Source organism: Apteryx mantelli, chromosome Z (genome assembly GCF_036417845.1).
Source record: "Apteryx mantelli isolate bAptMan1 chromosome Z, bAptMan1.hap1, whole genome shotgun sequence".
In the NCBI taxonomy this organism is placed as follows: domain Eukaryota; kingdom Metazoa; phylum Chordata; class Aves; order Apterygiformes; family Apterygidae; genus Apteryx; species Apteryx mantelli.
Genome location: NC_090020.1, coordinates 84212508 through 84240008, shown reverse-complemented (window position 1 = coordinate 84240008; position 27501 = coordinate 84212508). Strand labels below are relative to the sequence as shown.

At 49.0% G+C, this 27501-nt stretch overlaps 1 protein-coding gene across 1 annotated transcript in view; it reads right to left on the bottom strand.

Annotated features, from left to right (window-relative positions):
* Positions 1-27501, bottom strand: part of CTIF (cap binding complex dependent translation initiation factor) — a 207081-nt gene that overhangs the window by 11830 nt on the left and 167750 nt on the right. Inside the window, exon 10 of the mRNA XM_067316080.1 lies at positions 13056-13211. Coding sequence (XP_067172181.1) covers positions 13056-13211 — 156 coding nt within the window. The remainder of the gene's footprint in view (positions 1-13055; positions 13212-27501) is intronic.

Here is a 27501-nt window from a genome sequence, read left to right as displayed (position 1 = left end):
GAAAGACCCCAAATAGTCTTGATTCAGGTCCCTAAGGACAGGCACTTCAACTAGGGCAGTGTGAAATGCCATAGGAGCTCCAAGAGGTCTGCAGGAGGCTGGAAGACATGACACAGGAGCTGCAAGAGACATGTGCCCTTCCAGAGCAGTAGCTGGAGACAGCATGGGATATCAAAACATGTGGGTGACTAAAACAGCACTAGATGCCCCTGGGTGGGCAACTGAATTGAGCCCCGCATTATCATCACTAACAGCATTGTACATGGCCTGATTAATTGTAATTGCTGTGCTAAACCCTTTATCGGAGAGAGCATTTCTATTCAAAAACACATCTCAGCTGAAATGGCTATTGTATTGCTGAGATTTCAAAATTAAAGTAGGTTCACTGAGTGACAAAGCTCACTGCCACTTTGCTGGGCTCCAAAAACCCAACTTACCTGGGAGTCCAGCTGCATTGACACACAGCACCACTAGAAATATTCTTGCTCTGTGCATTGCCTTCTACTCACGCCTTCTGATGGATCTGTCTGGCAATGAAGTTTTCAAGCCCATTGAAAATGCACAAAATGCCTCCAGCCCACTCATGTTTTTAACACTGTCTCAGAAAATATTTGGGGTAAGAAGTAACAGAGCCCCTTCCTCCTGCCACCAAATGTATTACTGTCTCTAAAACTGGCAGAGCGGCCCCCGAGTACAAAGCATAGCATTGTCCTTGTAAGGTCAAAACCCGCACTACGTAAATTCATCTTCCTGTAGCAGGGCTTTAATTAAGATGGGTGAACAAGCCTTTCTGCTGGTAAAAACAGCTGCATGGGGCATGGTGATTCCCACAGCAATGCCTGCATAGGGAGGTCCTGCTCCCCGACTCCCTCTCCCCACACCTCAGCTGTGGTGGCCTGGTCTCAGCCCCCACGCTGAGAACGTGCTGACCACAAGTCAAACTGTCTCCATCAGGAAGAGGCCACCAGTATAAGTCACTGCCTGGCCCCACAAACAGCTGCACAGACGAGGTGGCACGGGGGAGAGAGGAGCTCTGAGCAGGAGCTACAGTGAGAGGCATGCGTGCAGCCATGGCCATAGGAGGTATTTTCCTTAACATATTCAAGATGACTTGAAACAGTTCACTCAGTGGCACCTACTCCTTTTACAGCAACATGCTGCTCTTAGCTGAGGAGGAGACTTCTGTTCTCCTATTACCCAACCAGGACACACTGGGAGGATGGTAAGAAGAGATTAGTTTGTTTACTGCATTGAATAAACCAAAAATGTTGGTTATCCTCCTTGTCAGGCTCCTGAGGAACTCAAATGAAAGACATTTAGAAGTAAATTGAATTAAGGCCAGAGGAACAAAATCCTGTACCCAGTCGTGGGAAACTCCTCCTATTCCTTTCCACTGCAGACAAGGAAAACCATAAAACAAGACTGTCTCCCCCCAGATCTGGAAGAGCAAAAGAGATTCCTGCTAGGATGGAAAACATTAAAAGGCAATTACTGGAGACAATGATGAAGAAAATCTGGTCACTCATCAAGCCAGACAGTGCAATCCACCAGTAGCCTGGTGGTTCCCATTAAGCACCCCAGGAAGAGGTGGAGGTTATCATCCCCATCGGCGGGATGGGAGTCACGATGGCTTTCGGAGAGGGGCTCAAGCGCGTGCACGCGGGGAAGGCAGAGGGAGCGAGCCACCCAGCCTGTGTGTGAGCGACAGAGCCACCCAGCCGGCAGACTTCATCCTGCCTGTCTGAAGACATAATAACCCTGGGAGCGGAGGATGTGATCTCACCCCAAGGGTCCAGGGAAATACAAAACATGGAAAGAAAAAGCAGCGAGACCATCGCGCTTGATTGCAGAGGGCTCCACCCTTGCCCGCCGGACATTCTCCGCTTTCCTGGCTCTTCTAAGAGAGCATGGCGGCAGACGCAAATAGTTATGTTTACATCCAATTGAAAGGGCTTTGGGAGCTAACAATGCCTGGTACGATGGGGCGAAAGGCAAAAACAAAGCCACGCGAGGAGGAGGGACCATCCTGTGAGATGATATCTAGCTCCGTTTCTTATCTGCCCTAATTACTTCCCCTGCCTTCTGAGCAGGTCGCTGAGAGCCGACCACGCTTGCCCAGCTTGCGCGCAGACGTGATGGCAGCCGGCTGCCCTGGTCCTCGCCTGGGCCCAAATCCTGCCGCTGCCACGCCGCTTGGAACTGCTGCACATTGGAGTAACCGCACCGAAAGCTTAGACGAAAGAGGACAAAACTCAGGGCCTCTGGGTCAGCAGCTAAATAAACGGGAGCACGTTTTCTCCTAGGAAACTATCTCTGGCACCAGAGCCCTCCCCTATTTAAAATATGTCATTGCCGTTGTAAAGCTCACTAGCTGGAACTAAACAAGTCCCGTAGCTTTCTAAGAATACGTGTTCCTGAACACAAAATACGAAACACAGCAGCTGGCTTCAAAAGCATCATGCAGCCCTCTCCATTTTGATCCGTTCTCAAATAATATCAGGTTTTCGAGGTGGGATGTTTCACAAGCTTCTGCCTCAAACGTTCTCTGCGGTGCCCCCATCCAAAATTAGGGAGCACACAGTGAATTGAATTGTCATTATCAAATTACGTGCACAGCTCTACACATTTATAAGGCAGAGACTCTTTGCCCTGGAGAGCTTGGGACGTAATGGTTTAAAAGTTGCTGGGGGACCTGTACCGGTAAAACTACACCGGTATCCCCTTCCCTGCAGCGGATATGCAGCTTGCTCTGACAAAAGAGCTCTTTTACCTTAAACCTGCCCTTTGAACAAAACAAACTACGCTGATTAAAGGCAATGTGTTTCGTCCGTACAAGTTGCCCTCGTGGGAGAGTTTTTGCCAACATCGCTCCGTGGGTTAGGCTTGTGTGCAATCTTTTCATAGGGCTAGCGTCATTCTGCTGACAAAATCTGAAGCCTAGGCCAAGCCTAAATAAAGCAACTGCTAAAAACAGGAGCGGGAGATGCTGCAGGAGACGGGCGCTCGCAGGCACCCGCACACCCCCACCAGCTGAGCTCTGAGCGCTGGCGAACGCCCGGGGGCTGTGGGGCAGCCCCACGGGTGATGGCCCTGCTCTCCACCCAGCTCCCCCACATCCACGTGAAGCCCTCAGAGATGTCTGAGCTGCCGGGATCTACCCCTGCAAATGTAATCCAGAGCTCCAGGACAGCTAGGCACCAGAGGAGGGAAGTTTCTGAACTGGGAGGGTTTTTGTCTGTGCTGAATAGGCCTCCTGTGAGCCAAGAAAGCCCTCCTGGGGGAATCTAACCACAGCAGCTACCAGCCATGTTCAGAGGTGTGGCTTGTGGTAGTTATGTCTCCGTAGATTACTATCAGCGTTAAACGCTAAGAAATAGCTCTCGGAGAGGACAGCCGTATAATAACCATGCGTGTGTGGGGAGAGCAGCGCCAGCTCCTCCCGTCTTTTCATCTGCCCGGCTGGGACCGCATGATGCCTCTCCCCTTGCTGCTGCCTGCAGCCTCCCCGGGCTTTCAAAGGCTCCTTTTTACGAGCTCTTTCAGGGAGACGAGGATGAGGCTAAAGGGATCTTCACAGCTTAATGGGATGTGGCATAACAGACGTTAAAATTTGAAGACATCCCTGCTAGGAGCTGGAGGGTGGCTCTCACGCAGAGGAGAAGCAACGGCTGCGCTGCTCCCAGCTCCAGGCGACCGAGTGGCCAACGGGGAACACCGGGGTGTGCGCTGCAAGGGCGACGACAGGGCAGCGGTCAGAGGGGATGCAAAGAGGTTTGGGCAGACAGGGAGGGCAGAGAGCAGAAGTTGCTTTGCTTGCTTGCTTTTTCATTCTGCAGACCAACACCAGCCCTTGGCTGTTCTTTTCAGACCCTTGTACATTCATGCTATCTTCTGCCACATGCCCGAAGGTCCAAGTCACCATGTGGATACATGTACCCTGCTTGCTCCAAGTCCCAACCTTTTCTTCCTGCTTTTCCAGGTCTTATATCCTCCCTCTCTCCTGGACTCCTCTATTGCATTTTCCCACTTGTTTGTTCTCCTCATATTTCTCCCTTCTTCTTCCTTCTCCTGTGTCCCTGACCCACAATCTGCTCTTTCTTTTTGCTTCCCTCGAGATCTCTTCCCTTCTGATCCACCCTCCGTGTAAGCCACCCACACCCACATCCTGTGCCAAGCGCGTTACCGCTTCCCTCTCATTCGTTCGCTGGCTCCTTCCTTTCCCCCAAGAAAGAACCTCCCATTTTGTCCCCCATGCCTTGCCGCCCGCTGTGCTTGCTCCCGGCACGAGGATGCCAGCGGCACCGCTCTGCAGTACCCAAGGGTTTCCCTAGCTCAAGGGCTTGAGCCAAGCACTAGACATGAGTGCAAAGTAGTCTCGGCACTAATGTGTCTCATATGGCATCCTTTGCCTCTTCCCGGTGAAGAGAATCAGGGGATTATACAGGCCTGGAGACAAAAACGCTGTTTTTTGTACAACCAGCTGGGGCGACAGGACTGGCAGACACCAAGGCGCTGACTTTCCCTGCACAAACCCAGTTAAGATCAATGCCCCTGGGAGACACCTCTTCAGGACTCTGGAGCGAGGTTCCTCCTCTTGGAGCTCAGCTCAGGGACTAGCCTACCTCTTGAGGCATGGTGATTAAAAATGTCTTTTTCCCCTTCTCCCCCCCACAATTCTTCTTCATATGAGGCTTATTTTCTCCCCACCGAAAGTCCTGTCTCCAGTGGTCAGTGCGCTAGCATCAGTCAGGTTTGGCCACATGCAATTACCTGGGCCGAAGAGTGGCCCAAGGTCAGAATCTGGCCTTCTCGGTGTCTTCACTTATATGATAAACAGAGGCAAACTCTGTCTCGTTCTCTGACTGGGAGCATCATCTTAAAATCTTAGCATCTTATTATACTGTCAAAGACCCTCTTTTGACTCAAAAGGCTGATGCTTTTTAAAAAGTGAGAACGATTAAAAAAAAAAAAAATCCTGCACGTTAAAAGATACAATTTTCTTTTCCAAACAGCACCACCCTCCAAGCTCCTCTGACTGCAGTTGGAAAGGTTTTTCCTCTCTCTTCCTCTAAAGGAGACAGAGAAAAGGCAGTGCCCTCTTGAAGTTCAGACGTTAATTACCGTGTTAGAATATTTTTCTAAATTACACAGTATGGCCCCAGGAGATAACAGGCACTAAGAGAAGGGAGGGGAGTGGATACCAGTCTACATGCTGCACCACAGACTCAGACGTGGGGGAAAGGCAATTAGACAGGGAGTATTTATCCTCCCTGCACCACCACCCGGAGGCTTTCAGTTAGCAGCATGTACCATAGGCAGGGAAGTGATGGGACCATGCCAGGATTTTAAACGATGCTGAAACGGGACCATCTCTGCCAACAAGACTGGAGGCAGGAGACACTCCTGCAGAGGAGCAACTGTCCTGCCCTCCGCCAGCTTGCCAGAGCTGCTCCCCATTGTCTCTGCGGGGCTGATTCATCCCTCCCGGCATCATTAGTCTCCAGGGTCGTTAATAAGAACATAAGAATGGCTATCTCAGGTCGGGTCAAAGGCCCACCTAGCCCAGTATGCTGGTCCCAGCCATGAGCGGAGCAGGAGACGCACAGTGCCACTCTCCCAAAGTACTCTGCAGCCCCCAGCAGTAATAGCCCTCCACCTCTCCTTCATGAATTAGTCTTGCTGGTTTCTGAGCCCTGGCAAACACTTTGCATCTACAGCCTCCTGCAGGAAGGAGTTTTGCAGTTTAATTATACTCTCTGTGAAGAACTACTTCCTCGTGTTTGCTTTAAGCCTGTGTCCTGACAGTCTTGCTTGGTGCAGCTGAGGGTGCCGAGAGCTGGCCGATGTTGTAGAGAGGCTGCTATCATCTCTGCAAAGTCACAGAGATCAGGGGAGATGTCTCACGACTGGAGAAAGGCAAATGTTATACACATCTTCAGAAGAGGCCATAAGTATGACCTGGGGAACTATATGCCCATAAGCCTCACTTCAGGCCCTGGGAAAAATCATGGAGCAAGTCCTCTTGGAACACGTTTCTGGGCATAAAAAGTAGAAGAAGGTGACTGGGAACAGGCAATATTTACCCAGGGTAAATCATGCCCAAGCAACCTGACCACCTTCTATGGTCTTGTGGATGAGAGGAGAGCAGCGGGTGCCATTCACCTTGACCTTACCAAGGCTTTCAACACTGTCTCCCACGATAGTCTTATATCCAAGCTAGGACATTATGGCAGATGGTGGACAACCAGTTGGTTTAAAAGACTGTTTGGATGGTTGGGCTCAGAGGGTTGTAGTTATTGGGTTGTACTCTCCTGGTACAGTAACAGGACCAGTAACAAGAAGAGAACCCAAGGGGTCTATCCTGGGACCTGTCCTGTTAAACATCCTTATGAACAACATGGAGGAGGTGAGGAGTGCACTCTCATCAAGTTTGCAGATGACATCCAACTGGAGGGAACCAGTCAATATGCTTGAGGACAGGGCTGCCACCCAGAGGAATGAATCAACAGGAACCTTAAGAAATTCAATGAGGACAAATGCCAAGTCCCGCATCTGAGAAGAAAGAACCCCTTGCAACCATCCAGGCTGAGCACTGCCTGGTTGGGGAGTAGCTCTGCTGAAAAGGCCCTGGCAGTCTTGTTGGACACAAACTGGGCTTGACCTAGCCCTGTACCCTGGCAGCAAAGGCAGCTAGCAGCATCATGGACTGTCTAAACAGTATCATATCCAATGGATCAAGGGAAGTGATTATCTCTCTCTTCTCAGGACTTGTTAGACCACATCTAGATACTGTGTCCAGTCTTGGGCCCCCCAGTACAAGAACAGATTCGTTAACTGTAGTGAATTCAGCAGAGGGACACTGAGATGACTGGGAGGATGGAGGACTTGCTCTTCAAGAAGGGGCTGAGGGAATGGGGCTTGTTTGGCCTGGAGAAGAGAAGGCTTCAGGGGGACCTAACAGCAGCCTTTCCATACCTCTGAGGAGGTTACAAAGATGGAGCCAGGCAGTTCACAGTGGTGCAGTATGGGAGGACTAGAGGCAATGGGCATAAACTGAACTGAGCAAGGTTCAGACTGGGTATGAGGAAAACCTTTTTTATCATGAGGAGAGTGAAGCAGATTTCCCAGAGAGGTTGTACCATTATTTCCTTTCCTTAGAGGTTTTCAAGACCCAATCAGATCAAGCCCTGAGCAGCCTGGGATCTGATTCCATAGCGGATCCTGCTTGGAGCAGGAGGTTGGACTAGGGACCTCCTGGGGTCCCTTTCAAGTTGAATCATCCTCTGATCTTATGTCTGCTCATTCTCCTACGAGGAGAAACCATAAAGCACTCCCTCTTCCCCTTCTTCACTCAGTGTTTGGAGAGTAACTAAAAGGTGAAGGACTCTGCAGTGGAGGCAAAAGTGAACTTTGCTGCCCCAAGAGCGAGAACAAAGGGACTTTTGGCAGTGTCAAAAGAGCAGGTCCCCTAGTACCTCCCTCCGGAGCAGCTTCCTGAGTGAACTATGGGAGTCTATTTCAGCCCAGTACGGCAGTGGCTCTAAGCTGGTTACAATTCTTCTTTTCCAGCAGACCTCAGCCATTGCCTGCCGTCACCAAGATCCGTGTCAAGTCCCTCAGGATCTAATGCTCCTCTTCCATGGAGGCTATCCACTAGCGCTGGGGGAATGAAGTGGGACAGATGGTGAGTTGGGCTGACCTACGCCAATACCGTTTATACAAACACAACGCAGGCAGTTGTAGGCAGCACAGAGCTAGTTAAAGAACAGTTAGCTCAAACCAAGCTTAGGGAAGAGCTAGGAAAACCAGGAACAGCGATAATCAGTGAATAATAGATGGCAAATAGTATTATTTATTATCTCTACTTCCATAGTAGCAGTGGGATACCTGTTACACCAGGCACAAGGCACTGGAGTGTACCTGCCCCACTGATGGTTCAACTGACATTTGCTGGTCCTCGATCTTAACCTATTTTCTACTCCTCTATTTGCTGGCTCTGCTGAAGGGCCACAAAAAAGAAGAAATATGGGTGTGCAGGAACAACTGAAGTCCCTTGCTTGCTCTCTTGTTTTCAACTGCTTTTTGAGGACATGCAAACTGAAGTATGTGGGCCAAGGATGAGCACTGATGATGAAAAGTCAGCTGAGTTTTACAGCATGACTGAACGTGGCCCTCAGCATTTGGTCACAGCACAGTGCCTTCAGAGCGGCAAGGATGTCAGCAAGTTAACGCCATTTCATCCCGGAGGGGGCCGGAGGAGATTTACAGGGACAAATTTGGCGTGGCTTTGTGAATTAAAATGAGGCCGCAGTTGAGCATACATGACTGTAGGGCTGGGAGAACACAATGGGACACCCCTCTTGCTTAGGCCATCAAGCAAGGGAGCCAGGACAATTTCCTAAAAACGCTGAAAGCCTTTTCATGGAGCCAGATAATAAGCTCAGAGACGACTGTGGTCCTGGAAGATCTCGCCAGTGGCGTGGACTGCAGTCCTGTGCAAGGGGAACCAGGCTGGAGCAGCTTCCTGGAACTGGACAGCCAAGGGCCAGGCCCGCTGTGCTCAGACTGAAAGGCCACACATCCCCGAGGAAAAGCCTTTCCTGAGGAACAATGCCCTTTTCCATGTCGCCCTGGATTCCCCGAAGCTTAAAGGGATGAATAGGAGGAAAGTTCTTTCTTTTTATTTATATTTAACTTTTCTGCTTTGTTATTCTTTTCCCAAACTCCCCAGATTTGAGGGTTGCAATAGTCCTCTGGTTCTCAACTGCAAAGGGGCTCTCTCCTCTGCTTTTTCAGTGCTGTCACTAAAAAGCTTTCCATATTCTTTCCATACCCCCAGCTGTCAGTAATAACAGTCTTTGAGTTGGGTCTGGGTGTCCCATTTTCCTTATCCAACTTAAACTACATATTCTTCCAAGCATCAAGTGTATTTCAACCCAAAGTGCTACCTAAATTCACTGTGCTGTGTAAAACCATTTTTAACCAGGGCTGAACCCACTTTCTACTTTTCTTGGCAAACCACATCTTTGCCTAAAACCCCACTTTTGACCCCCTTTACCTTTTTGTGAATACATCTCCCCATCCTGCCTACACACCTCACCCCAAAACCTCAGAAAGGTTCTGAAAATTAAATACTTTGACTCTTGGCCTCTGGTTCCCGCAGTTGGGGACTCTGAACTCAGGCCCCCTCCTGTGCCAGGTAGGGGCCACCTTTATGCAATGGGACATAGCCGTTCCCTTGGCTTTTGAAATGCTGCCCAAGCGCCCGAGTGAAGCTACAGTTCTGACCCAAATTTCCTTTGCTATGAGTAAAAATCCACTCCTGTGCCTGACACCAAAGCGCAACGGTCTGTCCGGTTCCCAAAGGATATGCTTCATTCAGCATGTGATGAATTCCCGTTTGGCTAACCAACAAACCTGAGCATTTATCACTCCAGTGTAGCCTGAAATGAACTTCTGTTTTGATTTTTCAGTCCGGCCACTGAGCCACAAAACCAATCCATCCACACCACTCTCTTTCCGAACAATAAATTACACCGGCCTTGCTGCCCAGCACCCCAGTCGCGTTCCCGGCGCCAGTCCCCACCTCGCTTCACCTTTCCCGAGGTCAGCTTCCCCCCTGAGTCCAAGCAAGACAGACAGAGCTGACACGCAGCAAAAACCATGGCTTACTCATCGCCTTCCCTTACACAGCAGCTTCCCTTGCTGCAAGGAAAGCCTCCGTGGTGACCTCCGAGTCCTCACTAGGCAACCGCGCGCCGGGTCCACCCAGCACCAACGGCTTCGTTGCCATCTTCGCTTCCTCCCCGTGGCCCACCCGAGCCCAGCTCTGGCAGTTACAGGAGGTGTTAATAAGCCTTTACAGGGGGAGGAGAGGAAAGGAGCCCGGCAGAGGAAGCCTCACTGGGGGAAGGGAAGAGACATTCCTGCCTCAGTCATCATGCAACTTTCCCCTTCCTCTTGCTCACTCCCTTGCTGACCTTTGGCCAAGTCTGCCAAAGCTATAAAGGAAAAGGAAAAAAAAAAAAAGAGACAGAGAAACTAAAAAGCAAGACAAGCTGAAAGGACAGGCAGAGACAGAGATGTTATCTCGCCTCTAATAATGATTTATTGTCAAAGGATGGGTGGATGGAGGCAGAGAGAGCTAAGCGTGCTCTTGGTAGGCAGCAGAGAGGATTTGCTGTGGGACATTCAAGGAGGAAAAGTTAGGAGAGGCAGAGACAGGCGCACACACACATGCTGAATAGCAGGAAGGAGAAAAAAAACTATGATGAGCGCTGCTAAACTATGCAAACCTGTCCTGAGGCAAGTGGAGGAATTCCCGTGGCTGCCGGTCATTCCCAAACTGGACAGGCCACGAGGACACATAGTCCTGCCCCGGCAGGCAGAGGAGGAGATACCAGCCCACCTCACACATTTCACAAAGCTCATCAAGGGTTTTAAATATGCGATGCGTGTCCAAATACACCAGTCAGCTCTGAAGATATCAGCCACAGTTCCTACAACACTATGCCAGGCTTTAACATCCCTGGAGGAAGAGAGAGAGACCTCGGGAGCTCATCTCATCTACCTCCCTGATCCCAGCAGCATCGTTTAAGCACGCACCACATGTATATTAAAGAGCTGCCTAGGCCCCAAATATGAGGTTTACGCAGCTAAATGAGACAAACGATGGGGATGGAGATGCTGTGCTCTAAATCATGGTGGTGTTCCTTGTCTGGACAGGAACAGTCTAATGGCTAAAAGGGGCAGTCCTGCTTCCCCTGCCTCCTCCCCCTTCTCCCAGCTGCCCGTTCCTCTCTTGCATTGGCTCTGGTACTTGGCCGATCTTCTGGTGAACCAGTCCACTGAAGGAGCAGAGCATTAATCCAGCGAGCTTCCTGTCCCTGCTGATTCAGTGAGGCTGAACAAGTTCCCGCCAGGCTGGAGAGGGGCCAGGAGAGGGGCCGTGCTGGGAGACAGGGAACGAAGGATGCAGAAGTGGGACCATCTCTTTCAACACTGAGTGATTAGAAAGTTTCCACTGTCTCGTGGAGCATCTGGTGGGGCTGAAGTGCAAAAACATCCCTGTCCTCTTGGGCACAGCTGGAAGAGCTCAAGGCCATCTCCTAGACTGTTCCTGCCAGCCACCTTTAACCCCAGAGGATTCAAGCTGTTGCTGCTCCTGATCCACAGGGAACTGTTAGACTCTGCCCCTGAAGACACCAGCCTGCCAGGAGTTCCTGACGTGGTGTGTGAGTTTATTTTGTGTGTAAAGAACCCACTACAGCTTGCACTAACTGTTGAATTTTCAAATATAAATCCAGATTATTGCTATTTTGTTGGCTCAGTTCTGTCAATCATCTTAGAATTTGTCACCTATCACCGATGACAAATAGCTGGTCTCATTCCCGTAGGTTGGCCCTGTGAGACAGGATTAGCTGACTGTAGTAAAAAACAGCACCAGTGCAAAAACCCAATCCAGAGCCATCGAATGGAAACAGCATGAGTCAAGGTCACAACCCTGCAGAGCAGGACAGTCAAGGATCAATCATCTAAGGGCAGAACTGCTGGAAGGGCTTGCCAACATCAGTTAAGCTATAGAGTCTTATTCTCTAAGAAACAAAACAATTTGGACAGAGTTGTCCTGCTTAGGAATGGAGATGTCCTTTTAAGAAGCAAATTCATGCACAACTTCTTGATGTAATTAGTAAAGTTTTTTTATGGGGCTTTCCTGTAGCAAAAAATATCACTGATATGAGAAATTCATTTGCTGCTGTCCACATGTCCTTCCATGTGTCTTCAGATTGCTATGCAGTCCCCATGTCCTAGCATGATGACATGGAAGGAACAGCATGTTGTGGAGGGCAGACAGGAGTGGGCAGAGAAAAACTGTGGGAGAACCAGGCCTGGATTTTGTCATGACTTTGATGGGAAGTCGAGGGGAATGGGGAGCCAAGGTCTTCCCAGTGAGGTGACACATACTGCTGTGGGTAGAGATTTTGGGGAAGTTATGCTATTCTTAGCCTCTCTTTCCTCTCCTGATATTTGTGCCTAGACAAGATTCCCAGAGACTTTTTCATCGTTACAGTCACTGTCTGTGAACTCTACTCACAGTATTACTGTGAAGACAAAATGTTTATAACGTGTTTGCGTTCAGATAAAACTTTCCATGTGCGTAAAAAGTCATTACTGGCAGTTCTTTCCCCTCTCCCTCTCCTTTCTCTGCCCAAGGTCTAGAGCAGAACTTATTTTGCTGCAGGCTATTTATGGCCCGACAGAAGCACTATTGACAATTTGAGATTCACAGCTCCATTCCTGGGCGACAAGACAGATTTTCTAAGAAAGTCTTCTACAGTCAGCAGCAGAAGACAAAATCATCTTTAAGACTGCATGGTGAAAATTTCTCTCTCGTTCTTCTGAACATTAACACTTGAGTTTCATTTTATATTTGTCCCCATCTAGGTTTCTACCACCAGCCTGAACCATGCTTACCATCAGCAGGAGTTCAGTCACTGAAATGCTCCCACCCCACTGCCAGGGCTGGGTTTCTACTGCACTAGGCTGGGAGAAATGCCATCTGGGACCTTTCCCCTTCTCCGTCTCTGAGCCAATGCATTTCATTTATTTCAGTCCGTTTTGTCTATTCAGACTGTAAATTCCTCAGGGTAGGGACCCTCTTTCCTGACAAACCGCACCATGTTAGTAGAGTGCCTAACATAAAAGATATCCATCCTTTTCTTCCTGGGCACCTCTTTCCTCTGCTTCCGGATGTTCAGTTGTCTTGGACAGTTTAGAAGTTCACTTCACCTGCTTTTAAGAATCATGATGCTCCCTCGGTAGGGATTTTTTGCAATGTTGGGATTTGCAAACACAACCTTGAACACAGGGGTCTTGGAACAAGTGTTTTTAACTAGTAGAATCACAACAGGCAGGAAAAGCCAACTTGTCCGTGCAGACATAGGTACTCTTATGGTGAGAAGCTTTCATATCCACAAAGCAAATATCAAGAAACCATTACTATAACTCAACGGCTTGGCCAACAGGTGGATAAGGAAAACCTTTGAAGGCATTACCTCCCTGAGGCAGGTATAAATGGGACAGACAAGGACTCGAAAGGGCTCTCCAGTGCTGCTCCTCATGGTGCCGAAGACTTCGCAGAGGAAGGTGATGAAGCCCAGCCAGCGTTCCACGTCCCGCTGCTGCAACTCCTCCCTCATGGTGAAATCCTTCTGCAAGAGGGACAGAGACAACAGGCTGCATCAGCAAAACCGCATTGCCACAGGAGAAGCAACGGCTGTCTAGAGAGAGACTTAAGAGGAAATTGAAACTCAGGGTGGGGGGAGGAAGAGAGACAGACTGACTCTTCAGTAACAAGCGGGGAGATTACTCAACGCAAGCAGAGTGGCTGGAATTTCAAAACTGCAAAGCCACCATAAAGCAGGTACTGCAGAAATAACATCAACCTCTGCAATAACTGTCACAGCCCGAGATAGAGATGACTTCCCCAGTGTCCCGTCTTCCTCCCCACCTCCTCGAACAGGCTTGAGGGCTCTTTTCCACATGCAAAAATAAAACTGAATAAAACCAACAACAAACAGCTGAAACGCAAGAGGAACACAATGAATGCAAGTGGCACAGCTGGGCTTGGTGGACACCAGCTCAGTCTGCCCGTGCCCTTCACTCCTTTATCTTCAGGAGAGGCAGCGCTGACCATGTGTCAGGCCTGGAGATTCCCAGTGCCCCTGGCTGCTCTCCCTGGGAGTCTCATAAGATTATAGCAGGAGACTGGCTCCCTGCCCAACCAGAAGAGGGTCAGGGGAGCACAGAGTTGGCATTAAAAGGTCACTTTGCTCCTGAGCTGCATGATTGCCATGACCAAGGATTATGAGAATGATGTGATCTATGGAGCAACATCAGGATGAAAAGTGCAGAGATGGTTGCCTCCCCACCAGTCTTCCAATCAGAGGGGAAAACAAAAAGGGGTTCACCCAAAAGCAGGATATAAAAACACGTCTGTATGGCAAAGACCAAGTGGAAACATAGAAAAGCAGATAAGAAGTCTTCTAGAGGGCAACACCACTGACTGTGATGATACAAGGGAGCATGTGCTGCACTCAGAGCTAAGAGCACCTCCCTGACCTCTCAGCGACGCTATAGGAGCTTCTAGCAAGACGCCTCACATGACCTTGCTTGTCTGTCTCCATAGTGACCTTTCCTTGTTGTTAAAAATTAGTAGGTATTATGTAGGGGAAAATTAAAGAACGAGACAAGTTCATGCTCAACAGCGTGTGTTCCCAGTGTGGGTTGCGCAACATGTTAAATCCACCAACTAAATAAATTATCTTGTATCTTTTTCATCTCAGTTTATTCTTACTGCCGGAGACAAAGACATTCCTGCTCCTAATGCCCCAACCTGCAGCTGCACTCTGCAGAGTCAGAGGGAGATAAAAGCCACCACACCAAGGATCGCGCTCATGCCCTGGACAACACACAGCAGATGCTTCTTTTGAAATAAAGGTAGGTAAAGCAGCTACTAAAGAAGGCGAGGCCAAAGCTCAATGATAATTTTCGTGACACAATTGTATGCATGGAAGATCCAAGAAAGAAGTTATTTATGTTTCACTACAAAAGGAAAAAAAGTATTTGCATATGCAGGAAAAAGACTTGTAAAATAACTGAGCCACTTATTAACCAAACAGCGATGACTAATTCCTCCCTACACCCATTTCTGTAAGGCAATTGCCCAACTGTGTCGGCGAATCTGAGACCAACCTGCAGCCAAATACTGCTGGGTCTTTTCACATTTTCTGGGGGAGGTTGCAAAGTTCTTCCTTTCCTTATTGAGCCAGTCCCAGGGTGGTGATGGAGGAGAGAGTGAGTTGCCAGCTCAGATTATCACCCCAGGGTTACTGAATTACCTGTTCTGCACTTTTCACTCAACTTTTAATGCAAAAAACCCAAACCAAACCAGCCAAACAAACAAAAAATGCTTGAAGAAAAATGTCCTTCTGACCATTGAGCAACTAAAAAACCCCAAATATCCAAGTGCTTAGACATGGGAAGGCCATCCTCCCCTTTCCAGCAGGTGAGCCCCAACCTCTTTGGATTTTCCCGCTCTCCATGTCGCAGCTCCATGGACACCGCACTTGCACCCTCCGTGGCCAAACCTCGCGCCCCGACGTCCCTCGCTCCAGGCCCACAATGCCCTGTGCCATCCTCTTCTCCACCTCCAGCGCTGAAGGCTCCCTTACAAACCCCAGTTTCCTGCCTGGAAACGTTTGCTGACGCACTGCTGTTTCCTGCAGGGGACCACATCAATCCACCCTGAAAGCCGTTTAATGTTTCGGGATTGCCGGAGCATGCTGGGAAATTCTTCGCTGCTCAGGATAACCACATGAACTCTGGCACTGTGCGTTACACAGAGAAGCCAAAAACAGCCTTGTGCAAGCAGGGAAGAAAAAAAAAACCCAAAACAACCCCCCCCCCCCCGGTGTATATATACATATCCCCTGTGGATTTGCTTGGAGAGATTCAGCAGGTAGACACACAAACTACGTTCTGTGTTTTTAAACTTCCTTAAGTAGGCAGTCCTTCTATCATCCCTAAAAGCTATCAGAAACCAGCCAGGCTGGAATACCTTGCCGTTTAAATATGAGATTTATGTTTTGATCATGTCCGGAGAGATGGGTTTGTTGCCAGCTCAAACACTTCAAATAGAAAATACACCTTTCCTTATTTACTGCTGGCAGAGTGCTGCCATCTGCAATAAGTAATTCATGGTCAATTACTGGGAAACTCAGGGGAAAAAATAAAAAAATGCAGAAAACTCTTCCTTTACTTTTCTCCTTCCAACACACTGCTCTGCTTCAGTCTTGCAAAGAAAATCCTCTGAAGCGTGTCGGAGAAATAAATACCTGCCCTGCTTTGAGATCCAATCTGCCTGTTGCTGTTCAGGTCTGAACCAAAGTATCTGCAACCATTGGCTAACTGCTTGGAATGGAAAAAAGCTTTTCTTTGTTATCAGGCATGCGCCATTTTTAACTGTGATCAGGGAGACCAAATTATGTGAGTCTTAGGAGAGCTATCCTTGATGGGATAACAGCTGTAAGGCAACAGGGTGGGAGACCTGGACACTGTTCTTCACCAACACTGAGCCTGGACCTCCCTCCCTGCCCGTCATAGCAGGAGAAAAGGCTTGAAAACACTGCAAGATGCCAAAGGCTTCCTCGGGCTGCATCAAGCCCGTCTGACATCTCTCGCCCTCGTTCATCAGCAGGAAAAGCCTTTCCCGGAGGACCCTGCTGCTCTGCAGTGATGGCATTTGATCCTGTCCTGCTGGACCTGCTCCACAACCTACTGGATCTTCTGGCATCAGAGGTGTCCCAAGCTCTTCCACAGGAGCTGGCTGACCTGGCACTAATGTTGAACATTTAGCGAAGCAGGAACTTATCCTAGGTTGCTGCAATCCCCCAGATGGTCCAAACCACTGCCTTTTCCAGTGCTTGTACAATTGTGACCTCTGAGCAGGTCCAGGGACAACCCTCAGGCCCACTTCTGCTGCTGTCTGTAACCAAGCTCTCTCCAGCTCTTTGCACTGTGGTGACTACAGTAGAAGACCACAAAATAACATGGGCTCCCATCCCAACCTTCACATGTCAGAGTGGTCCAAGCATCCCTTGCTGCAAGTGGGACAAGGAAGGGGAGGCCTGGTCTGGGATGGGATGGGCCGTAGATGGGAAGTGAGGCAGCACCTCAAGTCCAGGTTTCACCATACGTCACTGTGTGGGTGATGCTACCCAGCAGAGACCTAAAAAAGTACTCTGCTCCTAACTTCGGTGCTGAAAAAGGGCAAAACTCCAGCGAGGATGTGCTGAGAGAGTTTGGGAAATGGAGACAACCTTCTGGTGTTTGTAAATAGAAGATGGCACACCATGGCAGCTGCGCAGCAGACCGATGACCTGGGCTGAAAGGCAGCCCCATCCCCGGCGAGGCTGGCATCCCAGCCTGTTTTGACCCAGAACGGGAGACTGCTGTGAAAACCATCTTGCTTCATTTGTGGCCTCAGGTTGGGCCAAATTTCACTTGCACCCTTGGAGCAGAAGGAAAGAGTCTGCATTTACTTTTCAGCAACCAAGCCGAACTTGCCCTAGTCTCGCATGGGTGTGTCTGCATGGATGTTCCCACAGTGGTGGCAGCTCCCGTAGATGGATCCCAACCGGCTTTAAAGATGGCCCTCCCGTCTCTTTTTTGCAAGGTTAAAGACAGACACCTGCAACTTTTCCCATTTTGCTGTCCTTTCAGCACACCCCACCCCTTCTCTATCAATAACCAAGCTAGATTAACGGTACGCTAAGACGCATTTGTTACACTAACTGCTCATGCACACGTGCATGCAAGCACATACTTGTGCAATTTGTGAAATTACAGAAAGGAAAAAAGGTGCCCTTTCCTGCTTCAGTCCAGACAGAAATGTGCCCCTTCGTACTGTGCTTTTTGAAAACATCCACGCAACTTTAACATTAGCATTCCTAGCCTAAGAAAACTTTCTTGTTTCTTTTTGGTAATAACCCCTCATGCCCAATTCTGTCCCTTCTCATTTCTTCACAGCAACACAATGAATCCATACAAGAGTCCAGGTTTTGCTGAAGTCACCTTCCAGTTGTAAAAGCGGTATAGTCCTTTAACAGCTAGTTTCTGCTGCATTAAAAGAGGGCCTGGATGTCAGTGCATTGCACCCTTTCATCAGCAGCAGAGCAACAGAAGGTTTCTTGGCTCTGTTTGTGAAAAAAAGCACAGAAGATAGACTGCGACAAGATGTCCCAGCTCTGAGAACCCAGAGTCCTGGGACCTTCCCTGGCCCTGGAGTGAACCTGTTGACCCAGGGCTTTTGCCAAATGCCCTGCTGAGGATTATCTCTGGGTAGCAATGGCCACCCACCACCGGGGAGGAGAAACCTGTCCCAAATTCCATGAGTGCTAATTTACTTGAGTGCATTTATTTGTAGCAAATTATTTACTTGACTCCATCCACTGCCGAAGAAAGCATGCTTAGTATTTTAGTGACATGTCATGTCTGAACAACTTTATTCAATGCAGCAACATGCATCCACCCAGCGTCCCAGAACACTTTCCACCGCTAAATAATAAATAATGCCAGAGATGGAAATCTTGGCAGGGCAGACTGGAAAGCATTCTGCTGGCAGATCTGGGATGAAGGCAATCTCAAGGAGCAGCTACAGTGCAGGAAGACTATTTCAGGCTGCATTAGTACTACTCTCATGCTGCTGCTCTGGGTAAAAGTGGGGAAAAGCCTTGCTGTAAAAGCCATTAGCAGGCAGCCTCCACATCTGGTTAGACAACTGGGCTCTACTCTTGTCTCTGTCTGTATAAAAGTCACTGCACCCTTGTGCATGGTGCCCTGATGTCTCCCTCTGTTAAAGGGAGGTGATACCAGTTTCCTTGACCGAGTAGGAAAAGCACCATACAGCTATTACGTTTTTCGACCATGCTTGCCTACAGTCAAGAAACAACCCCTAGAGACCTGAACCTTGGGGAAAGCCAAACTTGCAGCGCCTGGTGTCTCTCTTCAAAGCATCCCAGAGACCTTCTGCTTCCACCCCACACAGGGTAGCGCTGAGGATGGTTTCATGGCAGGCAGGAGGGAAGTAGCATGGGGAGCTTCGTGCTTAAGTTTGGCCTTAAGGCAGTAGGATTCACTAGTACGACAGCACACAGAAGGGTGAGCCGACACAAACGTCACCCAGATAAGAGGCTGTCTCACCTCCCTTTGCGTGCCCACGTTGCAGACATTTCCGTCTGAGCAGTCTGACAAGACTGCCGTTGTAATCAGTGATCTAGTTGATTTGGTCAACGGAGTTAAGGATGTGATTCATCCGGCCAAACGTAGGCTGTGTGAGTCGAGATGGATTGTACCCTTGACTCTACTGACAGTACTCGCTAGCTCCCCATAGACTATTAAAAGAGTGACAAGGATGAACTGCAAACACCAACAGTTAGCTGGAGAATCCCACCAAGGAGAGAACAGCACTGGGCTAGGGTTTCAAAAACAATGACTCAGGGGGTTGCAGCCTAAACAACTGTATTACTATTATTTGGACTATAAGAACACTTCCAGCAAGAGTGGCGACCCAAAGGACTGGGCACAAAAAAAAGGTGCAGAACAATTCAATTGTTTCCCCAAAGAGTTCACAACCAAAACAAAGCCAAGGGGTAGGAGAGGTGAAGATCTGACAGCAAAGAGCGGGCCAGTGACAGACTGGAGAACAAAATCCCTGCCCTGACTCCCCCGCACAGCCACATCCGATAGAATCACATCCTGTAGGCTGTTGATCCTGTAGCTTGTGAGCCACGCTGGAAGAATGACCTGCAGATCTCTGGACCATGAACGCAAAGTGGAACAGAAGATTTCAAAAGGCTGAAGCACACAAAGAAACAAGATGTCATGGCCGCTGCCCTGCCCAATGAACTTTATTTGCTCTGGAAATGCCTCACGCAGTTATATAAAAATAACCTGTGGATTGGCTTGCCCCATGCTTAGGTTGTGATGTCAGTGCAGTAAGCAAATTATCTTTCATCAGTTTGACTGTATTTTTAAACACAAACTTTATTACTAATTCAGGGGTGCCCTAGCCCATAGATAATCTGAGCATGTTTATTGGATGACCTGCCTCCAGTGCTTGTAGTTTAAAATAAAATTTATTTATACCAGGTAGGAAGGTTGATCTCACTTCACTGCCTGGTTTGGGAGAAGAGTTCATTAGAAAACCATGCAGCAAGTGGTGGGGATGCTGATGGGATCTTCAGAGAGGTCTCAGACAGGACATGACAGGGCATAAACCAGAAGGTAGGATGCCAAGCACTTCTTCAGGCATTCATCATGCAGGGCTTCAGCGTATGGGTGTTCAAGGGGCTGAAAGGTAGAAGCAGAGACACCTCTCTTGCTCTCTAAAGCCTGTGCTAAGAGGTCACCTCAGCTCATGCTCTGGAAGAGAGCACCTTGTGTCTGTGTTAGGGATGGCCCATGCTCCTGTTCCCATGGTATGGATGAAGTCTGGGCACAGCTCAGCCCACCATGTGGCATGCCGAGTTTGACCCTTTCTAAGCTTAGCAAGGTCTTTTTGAGCTCAGGCTAGTGCTGAGCTTCTGCCAGCAACGGGAACAGAAAATGCCAGTGTTTTGAGGCTCTCCAGTCTTGCACTCTACTTGCAAACTCTACTCCTCATCTCCCAGTATAGATGCAACTCATGTAACATTTCTTGGCCCAGGCATGAGGTTTCTTAAACACCAGGATCAAACTATAAGAGCTGAGAGGACTGGCTACTCCACAGGAGAAGAAAAAAAATCCTTCTTTTCCTCTACCATTTTTTTTGGGCAGAGTCAAGCCAGAAGAGAAGGAATATTGCATTTTGACCATAGGATCTAAGTCCTTGCTCCAGCTCAGACAGCTGCAGCTGAAATTCATCCCCTGGGAGTTTGCCACTCTCTTTTTAAGACAACTCCCAAATAACTCTACCCCAGATCTGGGCCCACCAACTCACGGCTGACAGTGTCAGCAGCAAGTTAGAGGGCAAAAGTTTACAATGGCTTAAAAGTGAGGCTAATTTAAGCATCACCACCTTCTGATGGAGGAAAAAAATTACACATTTGAGCTTGTTGCTCTGTAAACACAGGGCTCTTCTGGCAGCTCTGCTGTTTACTCAGTCATTGTCAAGGAGGCAGGAATTACTGAGTCAGAAATACTGTGCAAAAAATATATATATAATGCTTAGATATCACAGAGATAGGCACTACATAAAAAGCTGAGAGAGGCTGTGCTAATTCCTTGATCTTACTGGCAAGTGCTACAAAAGGTTGGAGCCTTAAATGGCTCTTTGGAAAGGGCCTGCAATATATAAAACAGCTTAAGAGAGCTGCCTGGTACCAGCTGGGACAACATAGACCTATGTTGCTCTTCTTTCCTCCCAATTACACTTACAGACAGGCCTTCCAGAGCTTCTGCTCATGAAAACACCCTCCATCTGCTCCCTCACAAAATCCTCCCAGAAATGACTACGATAAATGACACTGTGTACTTAATATCACTGCCTTTACTATAGGGCTTGGATTATTTTTTAAATACTAGCACTTAGGTCCCAGCTTGGGTTGACTTCTGGAGCCAAGCCTTGCTTCATGGTGAATCTAATCCAGTTAGACAACTAGTTTCATGACCACCAGCTTGCAGATGATATTCAGGAGCTGCTTGAGAAACCTGTGGCAGCAGAAGGGATTGGTCAAGTGTCTCCTGAGCAATGGCTTATACTTGGGCAGGGCCTTAGTTAGGCGGATGATAAAGTGGCCATCAGACCACATCAGCTCCAGCCTCAAGGCAGGCCTGCTGCTCCTCACAGCCCCCCTGAGGGTCAAAACATGCTACATGCTGCTGCCCAGTATGCCACTGATCTCTGCAGACCAAGGATAGACTCAAGGTGGATCAAGGTGGTTGAATCCTGCTGGCTTTGGGGAGTTACCATGACCTGCAGAGCTTAGTGACAGATCCCGGTAACACGGCAGGCTGGAAGCTCATGGCATCTTTTGGGGCAAGGTCTACCCTCCTAACAGGAGTCAAGGCAAACGATGCCTTCACAGTGGAAGTACCCTTGCCATGACAGGGATGAGCTTTCAAATCTTGCCTCATTCACAGGGTTTTCTCATTCTCAGGTCAAAAGGAATTGCTGCCTATGTAACTGTGGCCACAAATCAACATGAAGATGGGCAACAGCAACAGTGGACCTCTCAGGTTTCTGGATCAAATCACAGAGCAGCTGAGGTTGGCAGGCACCTCTGGAGATCATCTGGTCCAAACTCATACTCAAGCAGGTTGCCCAGGACCATGTCCAGTTGGGTTTTGAATATCTCCAAGGTTGGAGATATCACAAAAGAGACTTTGGAGGGGACCACATGTAGCAATCCTGTCAGGACTGTTTGCCTGCCTGGGTCTCACTGAGCATCTTCAAAGCAGAGCTACCACCCAAGCTGACAGCTTCCACAGAAATGCCATATTCCACATGGACACAAATATAACAGCTCTTCTACTGTACTAATCTTCTGAATAACTCTGGATGTGGCTAAGGAGTAATAAAGCCTTAGGTTTCTTGTTTCTTTGAAACATCCCTCAAAACTTTCACATACCTGCCAGAAGGAGAGGAGGAAGAGGGAGGTGCCACTTACTTGGATGGGCAAGGACTGTGCTGACAGCCTCCCCACCCTTCACTGTCTGCCCTCACAGATTGTGAAATCCAGACATGGTAAGGGTCATGACATCATTTTGCTTAAGAGCAGGAGGGTTCATCAGGTGGAACCAGCTGTCCTTCCATGGGCCTCTGGCTCCAAGAGGGAACCTTCTGCTCCAAGGACAACCAGGCTCTCTGCCTGAATCTGTTGACACTCCAACTTGTACTCTGTGCGAGGACCACCACATTCCCTGTAGTGATCAGACAGCCTGATGATCGCATACCATGTTCCCCCTCGTGATCACCTCCCTGTGGGAGGTGGCCGTAACCTGCCAGGGAAGAGCGTACCCCCTCAGCTCCACGCTTTGAGTTAGCAAGAGAGAGAAGCTGAGACTGGAACAGTTTATTTGCAGACCCAGCTGTAACTCTTGCAACAGCAGATGGATTTTCTATCCTTAGTCTGGCAGGGGCTAAGAGTGCCCATGATGAGTCATATTGAAATCCCAGGCTCTCGACTCCACCACACCATCCCTTTCCATGCTAGTTCAGCACAGGGACAAAACAAAAAAAAGCAGAGTAAGATGATGATAGCAAAACTTTTTTGGTTAAATGACCAGGGGAGCTAACAGCTTCCAAGCAGAGGGAGCAGGACTAGGCAATACTAATATGGGAGACTGAGGACAGCTCTGGGAAGCAGAGATTTATTTTCAGCTTTGCGTGGGTTCATATCACCTCTGTACCCTGATTTCCCAGCTGGCAAATGGGAACAATTTACTCATCTTCCTTTGCAAAGTGCTTTGGGGTGTGTGACTGAGACATGCAAATCATAACAATTATTATTACTCCAACAAAGGAGCTATTGACATTTAAAACAGATAAGCCTTTTAAATTACAGATGACATTCTGTACGCAGCCTTGCAAAGGTCTGTGCTTCACCCAGCCACGAGGCATTTCACTCCCACAGATTTTCACCACTCTGTTTCCTCTAAGCTGTATCAACACCTATATGAGCATACACTGGCCTCTTTTCAGAGTGTTTTGACCACTTTGGCAAGAGCAGCAAATCCAATCAGTTGCCTTTGAGGTGGACCTTATTTCATCATCCTCACAGCTCTCCAAATCTGCCATGCCTTCCACACCAAGCTCTTCCCAAACATTTATCAGAGGTCTCCAAAGTGTGCTACATGAAGAAGATCTGGGTACAGGCCCTCACCTGACCTGCAGCCACCATCACACAGGCAGCTACCACCCATCAGCTGACAAGAGAAATAAGACCTGTTGTAATAAAAGACGCTGACTGATTCTACAACAACCCAAAGATCCTACAGTTGTCAGACAGAAACCACCTACAAGAAGGAAATATAGGTTTTGCCTGTTCTTACCAAGGAAATAGCGTTTCTTCCTCACAAAAGGATTTTGGCAGGAAGGGGAAATTAAGGTCAAAAAAACTCCTGACTCCTCCAAAGATTTGCTGGGAGATGCCGAGTAAACTGCCTAGGACCAGGAACACCCATGCATTTTAAATTCCTCACTTTTTCTGGCACCTCCTCTGCGGTAGCTGATTATCAGAGACATGCAGACTGGAGCCAACAGCAGCTACTGCTACTTCACATATCTGAAAATACGTTACCCAGGTTCCTCATCAGCTCTCATCTCTCTGACCCTCTCTCTCTGGCTCTAAATTTGGGATCAACAGCAACTACCCACCTGATGTGGGTGTCTGAAGACTCGAGTCTGCAATGCCTCTGAGGTCCTTGGGAGCTTCAGAGGCACTAGCAGTTAATTATTGATTCAGTCAAGTTTTACAACACCTGAATGGGAACAGAATAATGGATTTGCAAATATGAAAGTGTTGCTGTTAATCTAGCAGTTGCTAGAGGTGTTGGAGCTCTGTCTCAGTGGGTGCTCTGAGATGACTGAGAGGATGAAGCAGCATAATCTGGACAGCAAGAACAGCAAATACCATTTAGCAGTTGTTCTGGTGTAAAAACTTGCTTTAATGACCCTCTGAATAGATGTATGGTCTGCATGGAAAACACAGAGCATGGGCAGTCTGGAGTAAATCACACTGTCTCCTTATTGCCTCTTTCTTCTTCTCTCTTTTGGAAGAAAAAAAGAAAGAGAATTCAGATGTGGCCACATCCTAATAAGACAAGATGTCCCAAGGATCAGTAGAGTTTACAGCCAAGTTGTGCACCAGCAGAAAACCTCATTTTGACCAGAGCACAATATCATCTCTATTAAATTAGAGAGGCATATACCAAACTATTGCAGGGGTATTCCTTCAAAGAGTTTAAGTAGGGTAATGGGCAGAGCACAGACACTCTGCAAATAGATGGTTAGTCACCAAGAGGAGAGGGACACTTTCAGGGCTGTCAGGTTGCTTCATCAGACAGCTATTTGCCCACGCTTCCTCCAATACAACTTGGTACCTAGGTGACAGAGTTGTCTTCCTTGTTATTCAGTTTTTACTGTCACCCTTCCTTCCAAGCACCTTTCTGGGTTAATGCTGGAGTCACAAACATATGTGAGGGTGTTAGCCTTTGTCTTAGCTGGATAACAGCTATGCATCACCATCACTTAAAGCCCTTTTTCTCCCACAGGTACATGTTTTATGAAGGAGGACACAGGCTCTGTACAAACACACACAGCAAAGAGACAGCACCTCCCCCAACCAGACCTCGCAGTCTGGAGGACACATGGATATAGGGAATCAACAAAAGGCAGTGGCTGGAGCATGTCTGCATCCAAACCATTGCCACCTTCTTTGCCACCCTCCCTCAAAGAGGGACCTGCACAAAACCCTCCCAGACCACAAATATCCCTTAGACAAGGTAACACATGGAGGACATTAGGCTGGTGTCTTCAAAAGCCAGAAGCCAACCTCTAGATCCCAAGATCTAGATCTAGATGCCAGCTCTCTAGATGAGAGTGCCTGGCAGGGAGACAGGGGCCACCAAGGGCCTCAGGGTGCAGAGAGCACCAGGGGGTGAAAGCCAGCAGAGGGACACAGAGAGAGGCAGAGCATCCCCAAGGCACTGCAGCATGCCTGGTGCAGAGGGGGCAAGGAGGCACACATGAAAGGCAGGGGGAACAGAGCAACAGTAGCCAAGGTGTAAATAAATGCAAAGGTTGGCATGCCTACATGCAAACAAAAAACCAAAGTAAGCAGGGAAGACAAAAAGAGAAAACACCAGACAAGGAGGGACAGAAAAAGCTGGAGCAGAGGGCGAGGGTAAAAGGACCTCAGCTTCACAGCAAAATGCTGACTGCAAGCAAAGATACCATCTCTGGCTGATTCCTGCTGCATACAGGACTTTATAGTCTTTGTCAATGAGAGGGATCGTCTCCAGCAGCCACCTGCTTTCGCCATCATTTCCTTCAGCTGAGAGAAACAGCTGGCGTTACTGGGCATCTGGCTGCTTGTTAGAGTCGCTGCGACTCATATTGATTGTTTGATTTACTTAAAATCTCCTCACAATGCCAGTTCGTTCCTTCTCCGCTTTTGAACTAAAATATTACCAGGAATAAAAAAAAACCACAGTGGCTCTGTTCCACCCCAGAGATAGCTCTTTGCAGCTACAGGCGCAATTACTCAAAGAACACTTTGGCATGAGAAATGTTATTATGAAGGTGAGATATGATTAGCATAGCTGATCTTTCTAAGGAAAGTCTCGGTAAAGCCGAGGAATACAAATGTATACGAATTTCCTGCTCTCTTTCCTATAAGTGTTACTTTTATGGGTGCTCAGGTTAGCTGTGACCTATTTTGCGGTGCAAGGCTTGCAAGAACATGGAAATCACAGCAGCCTCTAGACTTGCATTTTGCAAAGTCCCCATTAAACATACCCCCACCTCTCCAAACCCCTGGTTAATGTGGGTTTGTGCCCAGCGGCACTAGCTGAACATCTCAAAAAGGTGTGTAAGACAAGCATGTGGGACAGCGGGAAAAGTCAGCCTGCTGCCCCCCGAGAAGAGGGAAGGGAAGCCCACCCTAATTATATGAGTCTAGCTCCTGGTGCTGCAAAGTGCCCTTCGACTTTGGAAGCGTGTGTGGGAAACCCTCCAGGTACCTTCGGCACGTTGAGAGACGCTGAGATGACAGATGGGGAGGCGCCGTCCCTTCGTTCCCGCGCACCTGGACTGCCTGCTTCCATCTCACCATTCCTCCTGCCCGTCATTGCTTCCCTCTGCCCGGCGAACCGCACGCTCCGGCAGAGGTGCAACCCCGGGGCCGAGTTCCCCGAAAGCACGAGATCGGCTCCGAACCGGGCTGTTTTGACGGCTACCTCCCATGCAATCACATAGGGATTGCTTTAAATTTGTACTTGGGTGTGGAGGCTTTGACGGTCAGTTTTCCAGCCCTTCTCTGCAGCCGGGAAAAGCCAGGGCTCTGTCCGTGGCAGCGCCGGCAGTGGATGGGTTCACCCCCCGGAGACGCCGCTCCTTGCCCTCCCGCGGCACGCGCACGAGGCTCAGTGCAGCGTGCTCAGCCCTCCCCACGGCTCCCCGGAGCGCACGCAGCTTTCCAAGGCTTATTTTCCCCATTTCCTGCCAGCCCCCCGTCGGAACGGGCTGTGCGACGCTCCCCCGTGCAATCGGAGGTGCCCAGGCGCGCAGACGGGCAGGCAACGCCGGGGACCAGCTGGGCTTTGCCAACAGGCTGCATTCTTATTTTAAGCTTCACACATGCAATGTGTCCTCTTTATAAGGCGGAGGTGCCAAGGAGTCTACGGGGACCGGCCAAGTTTGCAAAGGGAGATATAAGGGGAACGAAAGCCGAGGAGGGGGCAGGTGCGGGTGGGCGGCAGCGGCGGCGGCTCCTGCCCCCGCGCCGCCGCTATGTCTTGAAGGCACCGCGGGCCGAGAAACGCGGCTCGCATTCGAAACGAAGCTGCGCCCATTGAAATGTCAGCCTCCCCGCGCGAATGAATGAAATACGGCAGGGAAAAAAGCAAGCGGCTAATCCCGTTTGCCATCGGGAGTTTTTTCTGCACGAGCGCTCCTGATTTACGCCAGGCCTGGGAGGCGCTTTCGCAGCAAAGGAACACTTTCCGCGTTGAGCTGGTGGTCCTCGTTGTGAAGGACAGGCTGGAAAAAAAAGAAAACCCCCAAAGACGCTTTTTGTTCTGCCCGTTTCATTCCTAACAAATATATTTGTCACCAATGTGATCTCTACCCTGTTTGTGCCGAGACACAGAAGTCGTGATTCAGCCCCTAAAGCTGCCACACTGGACCGAGGTCGAGTAGTACCTGGGAAGGTCACACGCCCCAAAATCCCACGTGTTGCA